Below are 25,345 nucleotides of genomic sequence, written 5' to 3'. Positions count from 1 at the left end.
CATTTATACCTGGGCTCCAAGTAGGGCTTAAGTGGTAGTGTGCTGATGTTTTATCCAACAAGGAAATAATCAGTGGAATGCATCTTTAAGACAGACTATTATCCTATTTGTAAAAGGGATTGTAGGCGTGTGTAAACAGAACTTATCCTTTACTCTTTGGATCAAAATGTAATGGTTTCCCTCATGAAAGATCTACTGCCAAATGACTGAGCCAAAAACAACAAACAATGTGCATGTGTGTGTGTGTGTATGTCTGTGTGTGTGTGTGTGTGTGTGTGTGGAGGTGGGGGGACTGAGATTATACTAATTTTCCTCAAGAAAAAGAAACTTGGTTGCTGTGTTTCACCATTTAGCAGCCAAAATAGCTTCAGATTTCATCTACTGAAAGAAAGTTTGCTGGTTTGACAAATTATTAATGAAAGAATAAAACTCAATCCTCAAGATAATTTTTCTTTTATTTAAAATGTTAACTATCACAATGCATTATACAATGAAGTGAAGACCGTAGGTTCACATTAAAACTTTAAAAACATCTCTATATAGTCACAACACATGATACATGCTGCAGGGGGACAGTTGGATACCGAATCTTAGTACATTTCCACCATGAAAACCCGTGAAGCACAAGCCTGTCGGTGAGTTTTCTTTCCTTCAGCAGTGGCTGGCGTGACTGCTTTTAAGAAACAAAAATGACTTCTTTTTTTGAAGACCGTATTTCACTTTCATTGAACACTGTGCTTCGTTGAGAAATTACCACTGGTTTCTATGCCTGAGGGAGTCCTATTAGAATTCTACAGCACTTTCACAACACATATTGGCACAATATGAAAAACAGTTTTTTGAGTTTCCTACTCAAAACAATTATTAAATAAATAAGTATTCTTCATAGTGCATGTCTCATTTTACCTTTCATTGGCCACTGACACAAATGAAGCTCAATAAATTACACATTAGGTGGTTTATTTACGTCTTCTTTCATAATCCTGCATTGCACGCCTTTCGTATGCCACTGAGAACAAAGAAAAGGTAGGGTTTTTTTTTTAAAGGATTCACTGAGTTAAATAAACTTCAAGACATAGGGTAATTTATTAGAAACTCATAATGACGTTTCCTCCTCCCCTGAAGTATTTCTAGGAATTTTATTTGCATGTCCTCCAATCTTGCCTCAGTCTCCATCCTGATTGGAAGTGATCCACAGAATTCTTGGTTTTCTCAGCTTATCTGCCATATACTTTGTGCTCCCTAAGCATATTCCCACAATCTGGTGCAGTGTTACTTCCCAACAACTTTCTTAAGTAGTAGCAAACCCCATGGTGATTTACAGAATGGAATGGCTGAAGTATAGGAGTAGAAATAGTAGCAAGATGAAAGCAAAGTGTGAGACTTCTATTCCAGAACAGAGTCAACCAACTACAGGTCACGGGCCAAATCCAGCCCACCACCTTTTCTTGAAAATAACATCTTGGGACGCCTGGGTGGCTCAGCTGGTTAAGCATCTGACTTCAGCTCAGGTCATGATCTCACAGCTCATGGGTTCAAGCCCTGTGTGGAGCTCTATGCTGACATCTCAGACCCCGGAGCCTGCTTCCAATTCTGTGTCTCCCTTTAACTCTGCCCCTCCTCTACTCACACTTGGTCTCTGTCTCTCTCAAAAATAAACAAACATTAAAACAAATTTTTTTTAATAAAAGAGAAAAGAACATGTGGAACATGGTCACAACCATTCACTTATGTATTGTCTATGGCTACTTTAGCATCATCATGACAGATCTGAGTAGTTGCTACGGAGACTGGACGGCTCACAAAACCTGAAATATTTGCTATCTGGATGTTTGCAGGAAAAGTTTGTGGAGTCCTGTTATGGGAGTACCTAATGGTGTGAGGGTCTCCTGTCTCACGGATACCTTCCAGTGATGGACTGTCCTTGTTCATTGTCGGTAGGTAGGGCAATTGTGCCACCCATATACAACACAGTTAACTTACCTCCTAGCAGCCTACTGGCCTGTGAAAGATTAATCACTGCTCCAAAGGTACTTAACATATAGCTAGCACATAATTTAAGTCCTCTGACTATCTGGACTTTAAAAAAAAGCCAAAATTATATAACATATGATATGCAATTTCAAGGAGGCCTATAGTTCTCAAAGAAGGAAAGTCATTTCTTATCCTGCTTTGTATAAGGAGAAGGGCAAGGCCACGTTCAGTTCCTGACAAGCTTCAGGTGACAGGATTCTGACCCTCAGGGAAGGGAGGTGAAAGCTAATGTAAACTAACCCGAAGACTCATTAGTGTCAGCTGGAACCGAATACCCTTTACCAGAAGCGGAGTTTTTTACCTTGTCCTTGAACTCTCTGGAAACTATATGCCAAGTTTTGTATTCCTAAGCTAATGAGGGCTACTCTATGAAACAGGGGTCTAGATTTCTCAGATTGTCACAGGGGACTGTGGCCACAAAAGGGTGATATTCAGATGTCTGTTGAACACAATCACAACCTTGCCTCAACTGATTATTATGAAAAGATCTCAGTGTAGATTACATTTTTGTCCATTTTTCCCTTTTACATTTTCTTAAGTGAAATGGAGGAGTGAAGATTTAGTCATAAATTGATTCTGATTCATTCTAGTGATTCTATTTATCTGTAATTATGTTATTACTCTACATACATTTAAAGGCATTTGATCTATGTAAATTACACAGTATCTGTATTATTTGTAAAGTTAACCATGTTCTGACACCTGTATTAATTCTGAAAATAGATAGTTGGTGACTAATAAAATTATCAAGAGGACCAGAGCTGTACAAGGGTTGCTATAAGCAAAGCCAGTGAGGTTTAAATTTACATTCCACTTCCAAAAACTGGAGGATAACACATGTTAATAAAATAATTTAAAGTTTTTCATTAGGCACATTGGTAACTTCTTTAAAATTTGAACTTGAGCAGCCCCAAAATTACTCACAAGGGTATACAAATGTCATGTCTAGATTTGGAAGGTAGAGAACCAATAGTAAGGATACATCACTTTCACATGAATTTTCCAGATAATTATGCCAGCACTTCTTACAGATTTTCTAAAAACTTGAAATATTCTAAGTGATTCAGTCACCCAGTTGCTTTCTAATTAATTATTTGATTAGCACCATAATTCTGTTTCCTCTGAATGTAAAATAGTTTGAATAGATTTCCTAAAGAACCTAATTACTATAAAGGCCTGAGTGTGCTTTACAAAAAATCAGTCTCTATGAAAATGATATAGCAATTACTTCACATTGAAAATTGTGTGATGAATGAGCTTTCAGATCTATGCATGTGGTATTTTCACAGAAGACAGAAACTGAAGAGAGTCAAGGAAATACGCAGCCTTTATGTTAAGTGAAAGACTTGTCCAGGATTAAATTGGGTTAACTTGTGGCACCCCTTCACCCTAAGGCTTTTACAGCCAGAAGGGATCCTAGCCCTGCAGGATGCCGTGATCCTGGTCCTTTCTGAAGGTACTGGGTTGGACTGTGTTATTCCTATACTCTCAAACAACCAGCAGGATGTTTTGCGTTTGAGTCTTTAGGACTTCATAAAGAGCAAGTGATTTGTATAAATGGGGTTGTTTGTTTTGTTTGTTTATTTTGTGCTGGAAGGCTGCCAGATGTAATGTCTTGTAAGACTTTCAAGTTATCTTGGTAGTAAGTGAAATTTGGTCTTATTTCCCCACATACCCTTTCCCCACTTAGTTCAGTACATTAAATGTGGCTTATGTAACAAATATCAGGGGGCGCGTACTAGACTCGCTCAAGGATTCACCGTATGTAAGGACGACGTGGGGCAGATGCTAGGAAGGCTGGTGGTTTGAGGAAGACTGATGCATCCTGGGTGATATTAGCTTCATCAGCCATGAATCTGTTCTTGGACTGATTTATTGCAATTACAGTTTTTTCACCATAAGTACTGATTTTGAATTTATTATTCCTTTTTAGTACTTTGAGAATTAAGCCTTAGGAAGAAAATAATAGGTTTAAAAAATCATCTATTTTCAGTCATGGTTTTATACATACCAGAATTTAAAGCTCTTTTGCCCATTAGTCCAACAAAGGAATCTGTTTTATGCCCTGGAAAAATACATTTAGGGGTATTTCAATATGTAGGTCTTTGAGGAAATAAATGGTTACAACTTGTACTGAAGAAAAGCAAGCTTTTGAATATATGCCTATATAATAAATAGATAACCATTTCAAGATCTGGTGAGACTGAAGAAATGAGGATTCCTAATAAGTCTTACAATTGAAATTAAAACAATACAAAAGAAAGCATTTTTCTTAATTCTACATCTAAATATTAGCAAATATACTTTATTCATATTACATTCTATCTGCTTATATATGTAATGTTTTAAATATTGTTGCTATTTAAGTTAGCTTTGACTTTTAGGCATTCAATTTCACAAACAGAAATATCCACGTATATGTCCTCATGTCCTTGAGTATGTTGTTATTTCTCAGGAGATGACCTTAGTTGAGTAGGTCCCTGTACCTGAGAATTATAAACTTCTAAAAGGTCACTATATCTATTTTGTTGGAGTTTAAAAAATACTCCTTTTGGAAAAGTAGGACTAATAGGAATATGATTTATTTTCAAACATGAGCCTTTGGGAAAGCTTACTATTTTAACTTTAGTGGCAAATGGTCTCATGGTTTATACTGTATTATTTCAGAATAGGACTGCTGTCTACACGTGACCTCCTCTGCCAACCAGTGAACCCAAGTCCAAGTGGGAGTTGTGAGTGGACCCTGGGGTAAGTGTGTAGGATTGAGATGGACCCAGGGGACTGCCTGTCAACTTGAGTTCTATTAACTGAAAAACTGGGATCTAATGAACGTCAAGGGCCACCGCTCTGCTGTCTCCACTGCCCTATGAAATGTTTCACTGAAATTTGATAGATAACGTCAATTACGGGATCAAAAAACTGCATTTCTAGCTCTCCTCACCTTTACTATGGACTCTCTACTCATTCACTCAGTCCTCTTAATTGGCTGCTGGATGACCCTAATACATGATATCCTCAAGAGACCCAGGAGACTGAAATGTTAGGGGATACCTATCAATGCTTGTTGTTTTTGTTTGTTTTTGTTTTTGCAGTAGAAGTAGTGGGGGATGGGAGAGGGTGTGAGGTGTGAAAGGACAGGACTCTGTCCTGGATTTTTCCTCCTGGACTGAAATTCTTATCTAAAACTAACAATTTATAAGAGCTAAAGGGTTTATTCTCGCCTTTTTAGCAGCTTAAAACAACAATAAATATGTATTTCTGTGGATAAGGAATTCAGCAACAGGTTAGTAAAGAGTTAAAGGATTTTTAACATACTGCATCATTTTGGTAAGTAGCTTGGTCTAAAAAGCAGCTTTGAATAAACCTGCTCTGGATATAATAGGAGTCTCCCCCCTTTTAATAGGGTCTTCATTAAAAATATTAAGTCCTAAGTTATTACAAAAAATAGATTATATTTCATTTTATATCTTAATTTACATTTGCACTGGTAAATGTCAAAATAATTTGAAACTTACTTTTATGAGAGATCTGGCCATGCCCTAGAAGAAAGGAAGGTCAAGTTAGCAAATGCAAAAGATTTGTTTTAAAGATGCTACATTACATTTTAAAAAGAGAATTATAAAATAAGTTGATTTTTAAAATACATAACATTTCCCATTCATGTACTATCCTGAGGAATATAGCAAAACTATAAATGCTAACCAAATTGTTTATGATAAAAACAAAATAGCAACCAAAAGGAATATTTTTAAGTGCTTTCTATGGGCCACATTCAAACCCAGGACTACAAGGCCCCTGAAGCCTAACATAATAACTGTTAGGCTACACCACCTGTTTTCATATAAGAACTTATCTTCCTGCGGGACCACTATTTGACACTCAGTAGAGACTGATACAAGTCTATAGTTTTATTAAACAGGTATGACCAAGAATCTGTATTTCCGCCCATAAAAGACTTTCTTCACTTTTCCTACATGTACATTCACATTAATAAAATAAAGATTTATAGAAATGTTTACCATAAAGAGCCTTTAACAGGGCCACTTGTTTTTCAATTGAGGAATCTGACAAAAGATGAATTGACATTAACTATTTACACGTCCCACTGATGTTGTGACAAATTCAAGGAAACTGAATATTTCTATCATATTAGGCACCTAAATCTGGTCTAACCCCTATCACATTATGCACCTAAATCTGATCTAACCCCAATGGTCTAAAATGGGTTTCCACAGGCATTTAGACTCCTGGGAGGCCCCCGCGCCTTCCCCTTTTTCGTTTTGGGTCTTCAGTCAAGGGGGAGCTCAGCGAAGGCTGGTCCTCAGTCTTGATTTGGGTCACCCTAATTGTGCGAGGCGCTCGCAAAGGATCTCTCCCTCCCTCGGCGGACTGGTGAGTGTGTTGGGGGTGGGGGGAGGCCAGAGTCGTTCCTCGGGGATATATGCATTTTAGGATGGAAACTTCTACTCAAAGAGCAGGAGAGACTGGGTGCTCTGAGAAGCAGTGAGGGGGAGAGAGTGCGGCTGCTCAGAGGGACAGAGAGGGATGGATGGCTGCCCATCTCACCAGCATCCCGTTTGCCCATTAATCCGAAGAACTGCTGAGCCTTGGGTCTCCGGGCGATTCTCTGCAGAAGATGCTCAAAGGGCTCGGGCAGCTCCTCCTGGGGGCGGACGCACAGACAAACAGGCGTGTAGGCAACCAGCGCAAGGCGCCGGGAAACCCGACTCATTCCAGTGGCGCGCGGCAGCCTCGGGGGAACGTCGGCTGCGGGAGCCGCCGCCGGGACCGGGAGGCTCGCCCCGCAGGGAGGCGAGCGGAGACCCCGGCTTCCTCGCGCCGGGAGGGTGGGGGGAGTGGAGTCCCAGCCCGGGAGCTCCCTTCCCACGCCCCTCCGGGCGGAACTCGTCTCTAGCCGCGCCTCCCCCCCGCAGACCCGCCCCCGAGGATTAGCAGGCGGCGCTGGGTTCCCGAGCTCGCACGCTTTCCGCTTTTTGCTTCTAGCTTGGAGACCCCCACCCATCTGTCGCGCAGCCACCAGACTTTCTCTTGACTCCGGCTCGGGCTTTGGAGACGCTGACCGCCCTAAATGCACACAGGTGTGGGGAGGGAATGACAGCGCTTTCCTGGAGACCTGCACCGCGCGACTTTGACTGTTCCCTCGAGGCGCATCCCCTTGCAGGAATAGCCTGCGAGCCGGGGAAAGGAAAACTCGGCGGCTCTGTCCTCGAGTCAGCAAAATAAAAGTCAAGGCTGGACGCTTCCCACCTACCTCGCCCCTCGGAGCCCCCAGCAGCTGCCCTTTGCCCCAGCTTCTACCAGCGTCGGGCGCACCCCCTTCTGCCCCTGCTCAGCCATTTCCAAACGCCCGGTCCTTGCAGCTAGACTGGAGCCCCCGAAATCGCCGTTACCCCGGGACGAAACCTTGTGAGGTTTTCAGCTCTGTGAGGACCCCCACCCCCCCACCCCAGGGAGTTCCCAAGACCCGACGGTGCAGCCCCCTGGGAGGAAGCTTGGATCCAGGGCACACACGTCTCGTGCGGGCCCCGGAGAATGGCGTTCCTTTACACCCCCACCCGCCTCTCCTCGCTCGCCTGCACCGCCTCTGGTCGTGGTCGCGGTGCCTTCCAGGCTAACTAGAATGCTATCGCAGGGGAAGTGACGGCCCCCGAGGCCCGGGAAAACTGCGCGAGCCGGCTGGGGACCGGTTCTCACCTTGATCTGGTCGCTGTCGGACCAGTCGGACCAATAATTCAGATCATCGTTAGCTCCGATTTCTTCTGCGAACAGTTGAGTGGAGATGAGAAAAAAGACGGCCAAGGCCACGAGGATTTTCATGTTGGATTTCTGGGAATTGTGGGGAAGAAGAGACCGAGAAAAATGTGTATATTGGGGATGGCTATCCAAGAGTTGGGGCAGCATAATTTTTGGTCCCACAGCCAAATCACGACTGACTGAGTCGAGGGTTAAAAAGCCTAAAGGATACCTTATACGCCTTAGGAAAGAGAATCATGTCCCAAAGCTTCTCAAATCCCCTACTCAGGATCCCGACTCCCTTCGCCCCAGACCCACAGATCCACACCTCAAGCCAGCAGGCTCTGCAGGTGGAAAACAAGGAGGGAGTTTGGCATTTGGGAGACCCGTCTCGCGGCGGTCCCCCCCGCAGTCCTCCCCCTGTCCCTCGCGCCAGCGGCCCCGCCAGCGTGGCCAGCCGCCACCTCGGAGCGAGGCGCGGCCCGGGCACTTACTGCGGCCGGCAGGCCCGCGGGACTCCTCTGGCGGCTCCGAGCGCACGCGGGGCGTCCAGCGCTCTCGGTCTCGGCGGCGGCGGAGGAAGCAGTTGCGGCGCGCTCTTTGGGCCGCTCGGTGCCGCGCGGTATTTATCCGAGCCTCGACGAGCCTCCAGGCCCACGTGACACGCTCCCCACGCGACTTTCTGCTCAATATTTAATTAACCGCCTCCTCTCCTTTCGCTTGCGTCTGATTGAGAGTTTCCGAGACGGTAACCCGTCGGTGCCCATAACATCTGGACCCAATTGGGTTCGAAATGACGCAACTTTGGGAAAATCGAGATCTCGCCATCCAATCCCGAGCGGCCAGTCTTCTTCCGTCTGCAGAACTGACGCCCCCTCCCCTCTCCTTCAGAACGAGGTTCCATGACACCTGAGATTACTCATCAAAATTGAGCAAAGTGACTCATTCCTCGGACTTCCGCAACTTTTTTTGTCCCTTGAGACGTCAGGATAAGTTGCACTTTTAAGGATGGCCAAACAACTGAAGGTATTAAGATATTGTCGTCGGGAATTATGCTAAGAAGAGCATTTCAAATGGAGGGGAAAGGCTTTTTTTTTTTTCCTCTCCCTTCTATTTCGTCTGCAGAATGCCTTAAGTGTTTCTGAGATATAGTATCTTCTACGAGCAGAGCATCCTTCCCCCAAATCAGATAGAATACTGGCGTTTCTCCAGCATTACAAAAGGATTTTCAGTCCCATAGCATTTCAGAGGATGGAAAGCAGATGTATTTTACATTTTGGAGAAAGGAGAATTTAAATGTGGCAACACACTTAGAACTTTTATATCAGTGCCATCCTAGGATACCTTTTATTCCAAGCTAGCAAAATCCTTTTCATTCACATATCTAGGAGTAGGGGTTGGACGAAGACGTTTTCTCTTCTCTCCTACCCTTTCTCGCTGAAGACTAAGAAACCCGCACGACCCTGTACAGGATCCTTACTGAATGCCACTAAAGGATTCTACAGTTCATTCACTGATTTCTCCTGCATGAGAAAATAAGTGAAATGAAGATGCTAATTGGATGGTCATTAACAATATGAGAGTATTAGACAAATAACATCTGTACAGAAATCACAGCTTTTCATGAGTCCATGGTTTCACCTTTCTTTCATCTCTAAATGAATTAAATGAGGTATCTTGGGTACAGCTGTTTTCTCCTCTTTATTAAGTAAGTATTACATTTTTTCAGTTAATTCTGATGTTTTTAGTATGCTGCATAAAGGAAATAACTTTTTTTTTTGCAATTCACTTAAATCAGTATTTTTTTTCTGTTAGTATTTGCTGTTCTTTCTTAAATAGTCCTGCTTTTTGAAATTCCCACATCTCTCTCATTTATTTACACCTATCCTCACAGGGTGAGACATTCTATTTTTGTTTTTATAACTTTTTATGTGGAAAATTATATACAAAAATAGAATCATTCACTTGAAACCATTTGCAAGTTTTACCAACAAACCCTTCCTATTTCCTTTCCACTCAGATTCTTTTAAAGCAAATTCCAGGTATCATTTTAACGGTAAATATTTCAACATGTCTATAAAAATGGTAAGGATTAAAAAAAAATAGACCATGCCATTATTCTGCCTAAAAATAATATTAAATAAGTCCTTACAACTTTAAATATCTGGCTAATGTTCAAGTATCCCTCTATTTCATAAACCCCTCCACCACGGAGTTTAATAGTTGAAATCAGAATGTAGTGAAGTTCATACACGACAATTGGTTCATATATTTCTTAAATGTGCCCTAACCATTAGCTCTCCCCTCTCCATCACTGCTCGCTTCTTGTAGTTTATGGATAAAACTGGTCAGTAAAGTGTACTACATTGTGGAGTTTGTTGATTGCCTCCTGACGGTTTCTTTTACCTCGTTCTTCTGTCCTCTTTCCTGTTAATTGGTAATTGTACCTGGAAGCTTGATCCCATGTGGGTTCAGTTTCTCTGACAAGACCGCATGTTTTATGACACGAGTGATGTCTGGCTATTTCTCCCTCTGAGATGTTAGCAGATGTTGATGATCATTTTGTAGATCCATTAATTCATTAGCACTTTATTTATTAGCTAGACTATTTCTTCCATATAAAGAAAAACTTTTTTTTTCAACAACTATTTAGTTACTCCAAGACATAGCTAATATAGGAAAGATAGGATTAATACTTGATTACTTCCATTTGCCAATTTAAAAAATAATGATCTAGTAAGTTAGGCCATTCACATATGACCTCCTCTCCCCAAATTTACAATTATTATGACCTCATGGGTTTAAACACATTTGAAGTATTTTACTCCTTTGAAGAAGGATAGAAGGAAGCCTGCTAATTGATGCTCAGATTATCCCAATTTTTGGCCTGCAGGATTTTTCAAGATTGGTTTCTGAAGCTTTTTGTATGCCTTAAACGGGCATTAATGGCATTTTTGTTTTTGTCTGACAAGATACTTCACATTTACCTGTTATATTTCCTGTCTCTGACCTGCAATTTGCATTTAAGGAAATCTTGTTTCCTTTGAATTAGAAATGATAATTAGAGATCATAATCTGGGCATTATGGGTGCACACTGCCACTGAGTTCTTCATTGTTTCAAGATCTTTTCAATGAATAGAGCTGAAAATGAGTATGTGTGTGGGGGTGTATATAAGATTGTGAACGAACGCATGCTGACACTTTCTATCCAAATCAGGACACTATACGGTCTTCCCTGGCACCTTTTCTTCCAAGCCAAAAAGTGCCAGTTCCCAGTAACATCAACATGATTACTTGATTGCTTTATTTCAGTACACAATGCCACATAATTAACAGCACAGTTATTAGAAGCAGATCAAGAGTATTTATTTACAGTTCCTTTTGTCTTTAGGACATACCACATTAGGTCTGTTCAGTAAACTTACTGTGTTTTAAAGTCACCCGAGGGGCGCCTGGGTGGCTCAATTTGTTCGTTAGGCACCCATCTTTAGCTCAGGTCCTGATCTCATAGTTTGCGGTTCGAGCCCTGCATTGGGCTCTGTGCTGATAGCTCAGAGCCTGGAGCCTGCTTCAGGTTCTGTGTCTCCCTCTCTCACTGCCCCTCCCCGACTCACACTCTGTCCTTCTGTCTCTCAAGAATGAATAAATGTTAAAAAAATAAGATAAAATAAAGTCACTTAAAAGTTTTTTCTTTGTATGGTTATGCTACCAACTTTTATACACATGGTTTGTTTGCTCATTTTGCTTTTGAGTTTTACGGATTGCTTTTTATGTTTAATTTAACTTTAAAATTATGTAAAATACATAGTTCCAAATGCAGACATTCAAAACATAGCATATTATTCAAAGGAATGGAGTTTGACTCCCAGCCCCTCTATTTTCTTCTCTCTAGTCACTATTACTTTTTAGGCTCTTAGTTTATCCTTCTATTATTACTGTTACTGTGGTTATTTTAATATAAGCAAATATATATTTATATCCCTCTCCAGCTTGTAAAATTCCATACCTAAAGTGCGGCATTTTAGATTAATTTTTTGTTTGTTTCTTTGTTGCTGATATGGTACATGAAGTAACATAAGGACAGTTTTCTTCTTTACAATTTCTTCCCTGTTGGCTCTTTCATAGGAGTGAGTAACAAACAATAACGAGTTAAAAAAAATTGGTCAAATAATTCATTACTCACTTCCCATGCCATTCATTAATTGCTAACTTAGTGTTCCTGGAAAGATCATGCACTTACTGAAATGCTTTCTCTTTGAACATTGGATGGTTTGGGATACTTACATTCTTTTTTTGTTTCATTTGGGATATATATGTTCTTTATTTGCTTTATTTCCCAGAGCATTAACTTTGCGAAAAGATACATATTAATAAAATATATGTGGGGGCACCTGGGTGGCTCCGTTGGTGAAGCATCTGGCTTCGGCTTAGGTCATGATCTTATGGTTCATGGGTTCAAGCCCCACGTCAGGCTCTGTGCCGACAGCTCAGAGCCTGCTTTGGATTCTGTGTCTCCTCCTCTCTCTGACCTTCCCCTGCTTGCACTGTCTCTCTCTGTCTCTCAAAAATAAATAAAATATAAAAAAAAATTTAAAATACATATGTATGAGAAGTATAATGGTGGAAAAGTAAGTAGTTAGTAAATCATTATGTTTGTAAATTAAAACCTTACAGAGAAGTACAAAGAAAAAAATTGCTATCACTCGTTTTATCATAACCCAGAATGAACCATTGGCAACATCTTGATATACAATTTTTTAAGGGAAAAGAGTCACCTATTATTTTTGAAAAATTAGACATGGTATAATCTTTATAAGGAATAAACCAATGCAGAAAAGTTCAATAATATATTTTTTTAAAAATTACCCTAAACTCAGAAATTGCCATTCTAAGCATTAAAAGAACATCATTGTGAGTATTGCTCTATGCATATTATATCAATCGAAGAATAGAGCAATAGGTAAGTAAAAGTTTATGAAAATAGGATGAGACCCTTAGAAGTATTTTTAATGGGGTGCCTGGGTGTCTCAGTCGGTTAAGGTCCAACTTCGGCTCAGGTCATGATCTCAGTTTGTGGGTTGGAGACCCACATCAGGCTCTGTGCTGACAGATCGAAGCCTGGAGTCTGCTTCGGATTCTGTGTCTCCCTCTCTCTCCAACCCTCCCCTGCTCATGCTTTCACTCTCTCAAAAATAAATAAAAACATTAAAAAAATAAAAGTATTTTTAATGAAAGATAGTAATTTGTATTTTATTTGTCTTAAGTCAAAACAAAAGTGAAAAATGTCTTCATGAGATATTTTTTTCTATAAAAGAATCTATTAATGTTCAAAAACAAGATTTAGGAATAAACGTTAGAGGCTAGCATGTAACATTTAAAACAATAGATATTTACACTATTTATTCTCTGTTTTGAAAGATGAGGGCATTAAGCTTCTTCCCATTACCCTTCCCCCACTTCCCAATTTTTGTAGTTATATGATTATTTGAATATTATGAGGTTTATAACATCCATATTTAGTTTTACTGCCCTACTTCCATTAGTTGTCTACTGTTTGTTCTGTATTGAAACAAATTCATTGTTCACCATGAGCCTTTTAACTTGGCTTTGCCATTTTTGAGTTTCTTTTAAATCTCTGATTGGCTGGATATAATTTTCAAGCACATTATTTTCCTCAAGAAGAAAGCAGGCACATTGCTTTCCTTGAGTTCTTTCCATAGTGAATATCTGTCAGGGGCTTCTGAGCTTGAACAACATCTTGATTAGCTTTATTTTAAAATTACACATCATTTCCCCAGGACTTTGTGGATATTGCTCCACTGTCTTGGGTGTCTGGAAAATTCTGAAGTGGGACTGTTTTTCCTCTTGCTTGTCAGTGTTTTGCAATTTTGCTTGAATAGCCGAGAAATTCTTTCTCTATACTTGACATTCAGGAGTTCAGTTAGGATATACCTTGTAGATCATTTTACATCTAAATTTCTTATTATTGAGGTGGAAATTCCACTTCAAAAGAAATTCCACTTCAATAATATTATGGGCAGGTCACCTGGGTAGCTCAGTCTGTTGAAAGTCCAACACTTGATTTTGACTCAGGTAATGATCTCACGGTTCATGGGATAGAGCTCCACATTTCTCTGCCCCTCCTGTGCTCACTCACGTGTGCTCTCTCTCTCTCTCTCTCTCTCTCTCTCTCTTTCTCTCTCTCTCTCTTTCAAAGTAACAAAGTAAATAAACTTAAAAAAAAAGAATATTATGGTCTTTTTCTTTGGGTCATGATATATATTTATTTATATATGTTTATGTAAATTGTAAGGTGAATAGTATTTCATGTCCTTAATATTCTTCTGACTTGCTTTAATTCTTTGCCCTTTTCATCTGCATTCACTTTGATTGTCTTAACTCTTTTCTTTGTGTCAGTAGTTCACTTTTGTCTATACTATACTTGCTATTTCTAATTTACTTATTATTTCCATAATCATGTTGTGTAGTCTCCAGTTTCTTCTCAAAGACTAGTAATTTCCTTTTTCATCTTTTTTGATTGCTTTATTATTTTGCTGGTATGCTCTTATTGTATTCACGCTCTTAGAAAGATGTTCTTAGTATGAAGTAATTGAAGGAATATCCTTCTGTTTCCTGAGTTATGTTTTCTTATAGTTTTGTGGTAAACTGTATGAGTTTTGAGCAAGTGCTACCAATTTTAATGCTGCCTTAGCCGCTTGCTAGCCATGTGGCCTTGGGCAAGTTACTGAAGCACTCTCTGCCTCACTTTTCTAATCTGTCAAATAGGATAATAAATAGTACTTACCTAATAAGGTTGCTGTAGGAATTGAATGAGTAAATACATGTGAACTATAAAGGCCAGTGCCTAGTCCAAGCAATGAGTGTTAACTATTATTGTTACTCTAGGTGGCTTTGTGTGTGTCTGTGTGTGTTTATCAATGGTTAATTTTATGTGTCAACTTCGCTAGGCTATGTTGCCCCATTGGCTGGTCAAACACCACTTCAAATATTACCATGAAAGTATTTTCAGATGTGGTGAATATTTAAAGCTATAGCCTTTGGGTAGGGCTATTACAATCTCTATTATATGGGTGGGCTTCCTGTAAGCAGTTGAAGGTTTTAAAAGAAAAAAGCTGAGTCCCTCCAAGAAAGAGGAAATTCCTCTTTCCTCCAGATTGCCTTTGGACTCAAGACACGAATTTCTTGCTGTACTTCCAGCCTGCTAGGCTACCCTGCGGGTTTCAGATTTGCCAGCCCCCACAACTGCTGGAGTCCAGCTCCAGCAGGTCCAGGGTTCCCCTGAAGGATTTACGGTGTCGGCAAGAGAGAGTGAGAGAGCCTCAAGTTTCTTTCTGATCACCAGGCAGGCATCTCTGCCCATGTGGCAGGCATCCCTGCTCTGTCTGGTTCTCAAGCTTTATTTATGGTGAAAGGTACAAGGACCAGAAAGAGCAGTAAATGATTTCTCATAGATAATTTTTACAATTTCCCAGACATGGGTTCTGCAGAAGTTACAATTCTAGTAGTAATGATTGTCATAAAAAACTTAGCTATAGGCACTCATGTTGTCATAGGTATTTTTTACAAAACCTCAGGTCTAGCCTTAAGGAAGTGATCTTTAACCAAGAGGCAAACAGCATTGTTTAGTTAAGGTAAGGTCAGTTCTTTATGAGTAAGGGTCATTAAGCTGTTTATAACTCTAAGAGAAAGTTCCCAGAAACACAGGATTATCAGGAAATGTAATGCCTGCTTTCACAGTCCCAAAAATGATTGATACATTTTATTGCAGTAGTGACTTTTACAAAGGTGTCCAGGTCCAGAAGGTAGTCAGTTATCAGTTAATTGCTAGGGGAAAATTATATGTTGCATTAGGGTGTATCTAGTTTACTCATATTTTCCCTGAGCAGGTGCAATCACGCCTCAGGGACAGGGTAGGGGGACAGGCTGCTCCTGACACTAATCAGCAAAGTACTCTTAGCTTTGGTGCCCAAGCAGAAGTGAAAGTTTCAAGAGGGTAGATTTTGGGAGCTGTCTGGGGGCAAGAGACCATGCAAATTTGCCGTACCCTCACCAGGAATTTTCACTCTACAGTGACTTCAGATAGCTCCCAACATGCAACCACATGAGCTTATTCTTTAAAATCTTTAATAGTTTCTTTAAAATCAATTTCTCAGGGTGCCTGGGTGGCTCAATCAGTTAAGTGTCCAACTTCGGTTCAGGTCATGATCTCTCAGTGAGTTCAAGCTCCACGTTGGGCTTTGCACTGACAGCTCAGAGTCTGGAACCTGCTTCAGATTCTGTGTTCTTTCTCTCTGCCCCTCCCCTGCTCTCTCTCTCTCTCTCTCTCTCTCTCTCTCTCTCTGTTCCTCTCTCTCAAAATAAACATAAAAAATTTAACGAAAAATAAAATCAATCTTTCTCTGCTTCTCCATACAAGCGCACACCTTTACCCTCATTCCATGCCTCCTGTTGGTTCTGTTTCTCTAGAGAATCCTAATACTGTGTATAGTATATTTGCACAGTTTCTGGGACCTTCTTCCCATTTTGATGTTGTTTGGGTGGCTCTGGACAAAGTAAAAGTGGAGTAACTGTGTAACTCTGTTTGTAAAATATTGGAGTTATTTTTCCTACATATGACTAGGAATTTCATGTTCTGCTCACTCTTCTTAGCCTGAGGGAATGACGAAGGTGGGGAGCTCGGACGAGGTGGGTGCAATCTGAATACATAAACTGCTCTTTCCCCTGAGATTCTGTGCAATGTCTTATTCCATGTCAATTCCCTGTTTGGAGGGTCTGTTCCTTTCTTGTGAGGGACCCTCTTGGACTCTGGCCTCTGTGACCTAGGAGCCTCCTTGCTCTCACCTTGAAGGGTCATCTGTGTTGTTCTCTTTCCTGACTTCATGAGTGTCTCTCAGCCTTTCATTTTGGAAGAAAAAACTCATCTACTCAGCTTTCTTCTCTCCATGTGCCACATCATTGAGAATTCTCAGAATTTTGTCAACTTACGAATAAAACTTGTGGAAGGTGATGGTGAGGCAGGGAGGACAGGGGCTCTCTGGAGCCAGTAGTGGTGGGCCTCTCTGATTTGCTCCAGGACTTTCCATTTCTTTCACTGGCTACAGATTCTTGAAGGTTACTGCAGTAATTAGATTGTGACTCTTGCTTTGTTTGGCTGCCAATTGTGGATTTTTTTTTCTGGCATTAGCAATTTTCCCTTTATTTGTAGGTGTTAGAGTCTAGAATAGTACCGTGTTCATGTTCTCTAACTAGTGTCTGTGGACTTGTTGGCTATCATCTACAGACCAACTGGATGCATCAGTTCTTTATGGTTTTGTTGCCCCACACTCTAGTACTTTATTTATTTTAATTTTTTATGTTTTTTATTTATTTTTGAGAGACAGAGATAACATGAGATGTCAGAGACAGCGTGAGGGTCAGAGGGAGAGGGAGACACAGAATCTGAAACAGGCTCCAGGCTCTGAGCTAGCTTTCACCACAGAGCTTGACGCAGGGCTCAAACCCACGAACCGTGAGATCATGACCTGAGCCGAAACCAGACTTAACCGACAGAGCCACCCAGGCACCCCTCTAGTACTTTAGAAAATCCTCTGAAACACAACTGTTGCTGCAGGTGTTACACTGGAAGACTATGTTGTCTGTGAGCAAAGTCCCTGCCATCCTCCTTACACATTCGCTTACCTTTTACATGTTATTTACCTGCGAAATCTTGCTGTGATGATCACTTCTCTTTTCTTGTTGTCTCATCAGAATTCTAACTTTATTAATTTTAGTCGTACATTTTTATTTGAGCACAGTCATGTCAATCACTAAGAATCCTCCCAAACGACCTTGTTACCAGGCTCTGAGTTATTAAGCATTTGCCACCAAATGAGAAAAGACGCCACTAGAAAGGCAAAGGTAGGATTATAAGGTTCTGCACCATCTGAGGTAAGATAGAAGGGGTTTTAAGCACTTCTACTCAAAACCACAAATATAATCATGATTTCATCAGGATTGCTAATCCCCTGTGTCTGAATCTGTTACCGCCTTCTGTGTTTCATGATGCTGCTTCTTCAAGAGTTTAGTCTTTGTGTTGCCATACTTTTGTCCAGAAATCCACTGCTTATAAGAAACTAAGCTTAGTTCCTGGAATATTAAAGTCAAAAGTATGCATGCTACTGGGAAAAGGACACAAAATTTCAACCCTCCAACCTTCTTCATTCAATAAACATTTATTTAATGTTTGCGATTTGCCAAACAAATATGGTTCTGGGAATACAGAGATGAATGAGTCAATTTTTGCCTCAGCAGGATTCAATTAAGTCAGGGAGGAAGGGCATGTAAGAGAGGAGTGAGCACTGTATTATGAGACAAGGAGTAGAATTTTCTCATTTAGGAGAGGTTGTGTAGAAGGCCGTAAGTAAAGGCAGAGAATTAAGAATATGCATTGGATATCCATTGAGAAGCCAGAATCAAGGAGGAAAATGTCAGAGGGGGCACTGGATTGGAAAGGGTAAAACAAGATGAGGTCAACTGATATCAACTCTTTGTTCAGTCTAAGTATCAGCAAATTCTACTAGTAAGCAAAGATAACTTGTTCTGGAAGAAATACAGAAGTCACAGCTGTTGTTTTTCACGTAATAAACTCCTAGTCTAGGTTGTTCTAGAATCAAAAGATTAGGAGTTGGCGTTTTTTTGAACTACTTGACATATAGTTAAGATAACAAACAGTCTTAAAAATATTTAACAAATGTGTTTTCCTTCCATTGCTTCTGGGTGCAATTAAGAAGGACATTGTATGCCCTTGCCAAAAGACTGAAGATAATCTCCTCATTCAACATCACTCTGCACTCTTAAAATAACAAGCCAGACTAAGAAGTCTACTGAAAATACTCCTGGTCAAATACCAGTTGGACTAAACTGGATCCTTAAAGTTTAAAAATTCAATTGAAATTAGATGCAGCCAGCCCAATTGTCTTAGCAAAATGGTAAGTTTGTAAGATGTCATAGGAACACTAGTTCAAAATCAGGAAATAGATCATTTCGGATTAGACTCATAATAAAAATATTCACATTTGGACTCATTGGATACCCAGAAATAGGGAAGAACATTTTTCAAAGTCAAACTGAGAAATCCAATTGTGGAGCCATACTGTATTCATTTCTTCCTCTAGGCAGTAGTTTAATAGCTGATGTAGCAGACAATTGAGTTTAAACTCTTTTCTAGTTAAGAATATAGTCTATACTGGAAATTATCCTTCCTGATTATCCCAGTCCTGAGACCACCTAGTCCTTTGGTTTCAGTAGCCACTCTAATGACACTGCTTCCGTTTAGGTCTCTGGTACATGGGTGTTGGACTCAGGCTGTCATGTGCCAGAGTCCATGCGCTTACTTTTACCCACCATGTCATCTGCACAGCTGTAGAGCTGAGGTCACCAAGGTACTTAGTTTGGGGAACGGATGTCTAAGGGAACCACTAATCCTCTAGTCCTTTTTTCCAAGCTTTATTTCTGAATCAAATCAAGTCACTGTAAAACTCATTATTTGGCTTCCATTCCTCCTACTTTCTGTGAAAATACCGTCACAGGTGTACAGTATAACGTCTTCAATTTTAATTAAGTATTTGGATATAAGACACAAGTTTTTGATATGAAAAGTTGCTTATGAGGAGTATAAATATATATTTGTTTATTAAATAGTTGTTATGGTATAGTTCATTGTAGTTGTTAATATTCTTTATATAAAAGACTAGGAGATCTATTTAATTCAGTGTATGATTTTATACACAGTGTATAATATATTGTATCTCCCCCAGAAAGCTGATATGTCTCCTATAACAATTGGAAGCTACATAATCCAACAATTTTCACTTCTTTCCACTTGTTTTTATTCTATTTATCCTAGCTGTCAGAGAACTCAGAGCTAATTTTTGGTTTCAGTTGTACTAACTACTTAGTCAAGTCTAGCTTAATTACTCAACATTTCTCTTAAAAATTTGGCTTTTATTTTTATGACTTAATGTTCAAAAATTTTTAATGTTTTTATTTATTTTTGAGAGAGAGAGAGAGAGACAGAGAGCATGAGCAGGGGAGGATCAGAGAGAGAGGGAGACACAGAATCCAGGGAGACAAGCTCCATGCTCTGAGCTGCTAGCACACAGCCTGACGCGGGGAGCAAACCCACTAACTGTGAAATCATGACTTGAGCCACCCAGACGCCCCATGATTTAAAGTTTAAAAGTATTTTGTGTTCAGGGGAGCCTGGGTGGCTCAGGTAGCTGAGCGTCCGACTTCAGCTCAGGTCATAATCGACTGGTTCGTGGGGTCCAGCTCTGCGTCAGGCTCTGTGCTAACAGTGTGGTACCTGGAGTCTGCTTAGGATTCTGTGTCTCCCTCTCTCTCTGCTTCTCCTTTGCTCGTGCACTGTGTCTCTCTCTCAAAAATAAATAAACATTAAAAAGAATTTTAAAAAGGATTTTGTATTGTTTATATTATTTAGTTGTCATGAACAGCCTCAAATTATATATCTTACACCTATCAGCTATATTTACTGAAATATAAAAACAATAAGCAAGCAAACAAATAAATAAATCTCTCCAACCAAAAGACCTCTTGAGTTTACATTTCTTAACATGTCTAATATTAATAACCCTGGACCAACTCTTTATTATCTTTATATGAGTTTTCAATAATTTATTAATAATTTTCTCCAACTCCTGACACACTTGTCTCTCTACCCAACGCAACACTGCTTATGGCACAACTCTGGTTATGCTTTTCTGCTCTTCAAAATTCTTCAGTAACTTTCTATTTTTTATTAAGACAAGTCAATCTCCTTAGCTCATTACTTAGGGTATTTTCTTTTGGAACAACTTCAAGGGAATAGGGGTTAACTCTTCTTAAAATGTTTGGTATAATTCTCCTGTAAAGTCATCAGGCCCTAGACTCTTATTTTTTGGGAGATTTTTGATTACTAATTCAATTTACTGGTTATGGGTCTATTCAAATTTTCTATTTCTTCCTGTTTCCGTTTTGGTAGTTTATATGTTTCTAGGAATTTGTCCATTTCTTCCAGATTGCCCATTTTATTGGCATACAATTGCTCATAATCTCTTATTATTGTTTGTATTTCTGCACTGTTGGTTTTGATCTCTCCTCCTTCATTCTTGATTTTATTTATTTGGGTCCTTTCCTTTTTCTTTTTGATCAAACTGCCTAGGGGTTTATCAGTTTTGTTAATTCTTTCTCCTGGTTTCATTGATCTGTTCTACTGTTTTGTTTTGTTTTGTTTTTATTGGAGGAGGGGGGTTCAATAGCATTGAGTTCTGCTCGTATCTTTATTATTTTCTCTCTAATGCTCTGGTTTGGAGTTTTATTTGCTGTTCTTTTTCCAGCTCTTTGAGGTATATGGTTAGATTGTGTATCTAAGACCTTTCCTCCTTCCCTAGGAAGGCCTGGATTGCTATATATTTCCCTCTTATGACCGCCTTTGCTGCATCCCAGAGGTTTTGGGCTGTGCTGTTACCATTTTCATTGGCTTCTATGTACTTTTTAATTTCGTCTTTAATTTCTTGGTTAGCCCATTCATTCTTTAGGAGGATGGTCTTTAGTCTCCAAGTATTTGTTATGTTTCCAAGTTTTTTCTTGTGGCTGATTTCGAGTTTCATAGTGTTGTGATCTGAAAATATGCACAGTATGATCTTGATTTTTTTGTATTTGTTGAGGGCTGATTTGTGTCCGAGTATGTGATCTATTCTGGAGAATGTTCCATGTGCACTTGAGAAGAATGTGTACTATGCTGCTTTAGGATGAAATGTTCTGAATATATCCATTAAGTCCATCCAGTCCAGTGTGTCATTCAAAGTTATTGTTTCCTTGTTGATTTTCTCTTTAGATGATCTATCCATTGTTGTAAGTGAGGGGTTGAAGTCCCCTACTATCATGGTATTATTATCAATGAGTGACTTTATGTTTGTGATTAATTGATTTATATATTTGGGTGCTATCAGATTTGGAGTATAAATGTTTAAAATTGTTAGGTCTTCTTGGTGGATATACCCCTCAATTATGATATAATGCCCTTCTTCATCTCTTGTTACAGGTTTATTTTATTTTTTTATTATTTTTTAACATTTATTTATTTTTGAGAGACAGAGAGAGACAGATCATGAGCAGGGGAGGGGCAGAGAGAGAGGGACACACAGAATCAGAAGCAGGCTCCAGGTTCTGAGCTGCCAGCACAGAGCCCAAAATCATGAACTGTGAGATCATGACCTGAGCCGAAGTCAGACGCTCAACCAACTGCACCACCCAGGTGCGCCACATGTTTATTTTAAAATCTAGATTGTGTAATGTAAGTATGGCTACTCCAGCTCTCTTTTGGTGACCATTAGCATGATAGATTGTTCTCCATCCCTTATTTTCAATCTAAAGATGTCTTTAGGTCTAACATGGGTCACTGGTTTACAGCATATAGATGGATCTTACTTTATTATTCATTCTGTTACCCTATATCTTTTGGTTGGAGCATTTACACCATTGAAATTTAGAGTGAGTACTGAAAGATATGAACTTATTGGCATTATGTCGCCTATAGAGTTGGAGATTCTGGTAGTGTTCTCTGGTCCTTGTCTTTGTTGCTTTTGATCTTCTTTTTTTTTTTTTCATCTTTTCTACCCTTAGAGAGTCCCTCTTAAAATTTATTGCAGGACTGGCTTAGTGGTCATGATCTCTTTTAATTTTTGTTTGAGAAGCTTTATCTCCTTCTATTTTGAATGACAGCCTTGCTGGATAATGAATTTTTGGCTGCACATTTTTCTGATTCAGCACATTGAATATATCCTGTCACTCCTTTCTGGCCTGCCAAATTTCTGTGGATAGGTCTACTGCAAACCTGATCTGTCTTCCCTTGTAGGTTAAGGACTTTGTTTTTCTTGCTGCTTTCCGATTCTCTCCTTGTCTGAGTATTTTGACTATGATATGCCTTGTTGATGGTTGGTTTTTGTTAAATGTAGTGGGAGTCCTCTGTGCTTCCTGGATTTTGATGTCTTTGCCTTTCCCCAGGTTAGGAAAATTTTCTGCTATAATTTGCTCACATAAGTTTTCTACCTCTTTTTCTTTCTCTTCATCTTCTGGGACTCCTATGATTCTGATGTTATTCCTTTTTAATGAGTCACTAAATTTTTAAATTTTTATTTCATGCTTTTTTGTCTTAGTCTTCCTCTTTTTTCCTGCTTCATTATTCTTATAAGTTTGTCCTCTATATCACTGATTCACTGCTCTGCCTCTTCTATCCTTGTTGTTGTGGAAACATTCAAGATTGCAGCTCAGTTGTAACATTTTTAATTTCATATTGACTAGCTTTTACTTATTTTATCTCTGGAGAAAAGGATTCTACTCTATTTTTAGCCACAGCTAGCTAATATTCTAATTATGATTCTAAATTCTGACTTAGGCATCTTGCTTGTATCTGTGTTGATTAAATCCCTGGCTGTCATTTCTTCCTGTACTTTTTTTGGGGGTGGATTCCTTTGTTTCATCATTTTGGAGGAAGAAAAGGAATTCATAGTGTAAAAAAATTAAAATTAAAAAATTAAAAACAACATGAAATCAAATAAAGGACGCTGGCTCCTAGGTATGTTTTGGTCTGGTTGTTGAAATAAGCTTCACAGATTAGAGAAAGAAGGGAAAGATAAGAAAAGAAAAAAAAGACAAAGAAAAAAAGGAAACCTTTGAAAATTTGAAAAAATGAATACAATAAAATAGAATAAAATGAAATGATGAGAGTGAAATAGAATCTAAAAATTTACAAAAAAGTAAAAAATATAGTAGAAAAAAATTAAAGAGAAATCTTTTTAATAAAAATGGAAAATAAAAGTAGATTTTTTTCTCTTCTGTATTCAATAAGAAAAAAAGAAAAATTATTGAATAAAAGGACCAGTGAACAAAACGAAATACGATTGAAATTACATCTGGTTTCCCTTAGAAGTCAAGCTATGAAGCACTTTATAGTCCATAAACTAAGTAGGTGAAGAGACTTGTGTTCATCAAGACCACCCACGTTTGACCTAGTTGGACATAGTTTAATGTAACAGCTCTGGTCTCCACTAGATGGTGCTGCTCAGCTTACAGGGGTGGATTGTTGTGGAGCCTGTACTGTGTATGCACATGCATGGGAGGAGTGAAAATGGCGTCACCCCACAACCCAGTCTCTAGTGTCAGAATTCTATGCTCTCCATGACCTGCAGTCAAGTACCTCTCCTTTGTCTCTGGCTTCCATCCACTCTGCACTTCTACACTGTGACTAAGCTCTCAGGCTGCCAGGCAGCACCACCCTCCTGAGTTTTATCTCATATGGGGCTGTGTTTCTCAACCCCTCACTTCTGAGGGGCTACAGCTTCGGCCATCTCAGACCTTCTGGGGGAGGGTCTTGCTGAACAATGGCCGGTACCGGCTGCTGCCAGGAACATTCATGAGACTGCGCTGCTGCCAATGCCCAGAGACTGCAGCTGGGTGCTGGCCCACCTGAGAAAAAGCTTGCGTGATCTTGTAGCAGCAGCATTCCAGGGTTTACAGAAAATCACAGCAAACGTCTGGTGCCAGGCTTCCCCCTTAACATTCTCATTCCAGCACCAGCAAATGTGGTTGTTCTCTGGAGTTCGCTGGGACCTTTACCTCTCTGGAGGCCACACAGCTTCTACCAAATGTCCTTCCAGCAGGGCAACTGCATCTCTTATGTGGCCTGAGGACCCTGAGGACCTCGCTCTCTGCTCCTGGGGATTCGCCCTTCCCACCAGAGCACCATTAGGTATTGAACTGCAGATTTTCAAACTCTGTGCTCCCCCCTGTTTATAGAGTCTTAGAGGAATTTAAACCCTCTCCTTTCTCCTTTCTCCCTTTTTTGTTCAGTCAGTCCCTGTGGCTGTTTCCACTTTTCTTTTTTTTTTTTTTTAAATAGTTTATTGTCAAATTGGTTACCATACAACACCCAGTGCTCTTCCCCACAAGTGCCCTCCTCCATCACCACCACCTCTTTTTCCCCTTCCCCTCCCCCTTCAACCCTCAGTTCATTTTCAGTATTCAATAGGCTCTCAAGTTTTGCATCCCTCTCTCTCCCCAACTCTCTTTCCCTCTTCCCCTCCCCTTGGTCCTCCATTAAGTTTCTCCTGTTCTCCTGTTAGTCCTATGAGTGCAAACATAGGGTATCTGTCCTTCTTTGCCTGACTTATTTCACTTAGCATGACACCCTCAAGGTCCATCCACTTTCCTACAAATGGACATATTTCATTCTTTCTCATTGCCATGTAGTACTCCATTGTGTATATATACCACATCTTCTTGATCCACTCATCAGGTGATGGACACTTAGGCTCTTTCCATGTTTTGGCTATTGTTGACAGTGCTGCTATGAACATTGGGGTACATGTGCTCCTATGCATCAGCACTTCTGTATCCCTTGGGTAAATCCCTAGCAGGGCTATTGTTGGGTCATAAGGGAGTTCTATGGATAGTTTTTTCAGGAACCTCCATACTGTTTTCCAGAGCGGCTGCACCAGT

At 39.9% G+C, this 25,345-nt stretch overlaps 1 protein-coding gene across 4 annotated transcripts; it reads right to left on the bottom strand.

Annotated features, from left to right (window-relative positions):
* Window positions 1–436: 436 nt before the first annotated feature.
* On the bottom strand, window positions 437–8,536 carry TAC1 (tachykinin precursor 1). 4 transcript variants are annotated; one of them, XM_029957288.1, is made up of 7 exons: window positions 8,283–8,535; window positions 7,750–7,881; window positions 6,601–6,697; window positions 6,054–6,098; window positions 5,550–5,573; window positions 4,046–4,099; window positions 437–1,009 (listed from the first exon to the last, which is right to left on the bottom strand). In XM_029957288.1, the coding sequence occupies exons 2-7, from the start codon at window positions 7,870–7,872 to the stop codon at window positions 960–962; spliced, it is 393 nt and encodes a 130-aa protein (XP_029813148.1). In that variant the 5' UTR covers window positions 7,873–7,881; window positions 8,283–8,535; the 3' UTR covers window positions 437–959. The 4 variants fall into 4 exon arrangements, with proteins under 4 accessions (XP_029813148.1, XP_029813161.1, XP_029813154.1 ...); XM_029957301.1 differs by lacking the exon at window positions 4,046–4,099 and having other exon boundaries at window positions 8,283–8,536; XM_029957294.1 differs by lacking the exon at window positions 6,054–6,098 and having other exon boundaries at window positions 8,283–8,533.
* Window positions 8,537–25,345: the final 16,809 nt, after the last annotated feature.

This window comes from Suricata suricatta, chromosome 2 (genome assembly GCF_006229205.1).
Source record: "Suricata suricatta isolate VVHF042 chromosome 2, meerkat_22Aug2017_6uvM2_HiC, whole genome shotgun sequence".
Lineage (NCBI taxonomy): Eukaryota > Metazoa > Chordata > Mammalia > Carnivora > Herpestidae > Suricata > Suricata suricatta.
Note: the sequence above shows the minus strand (reverse complement) of the source record. Positions and strands in the feature narration are given on the sequence as shown.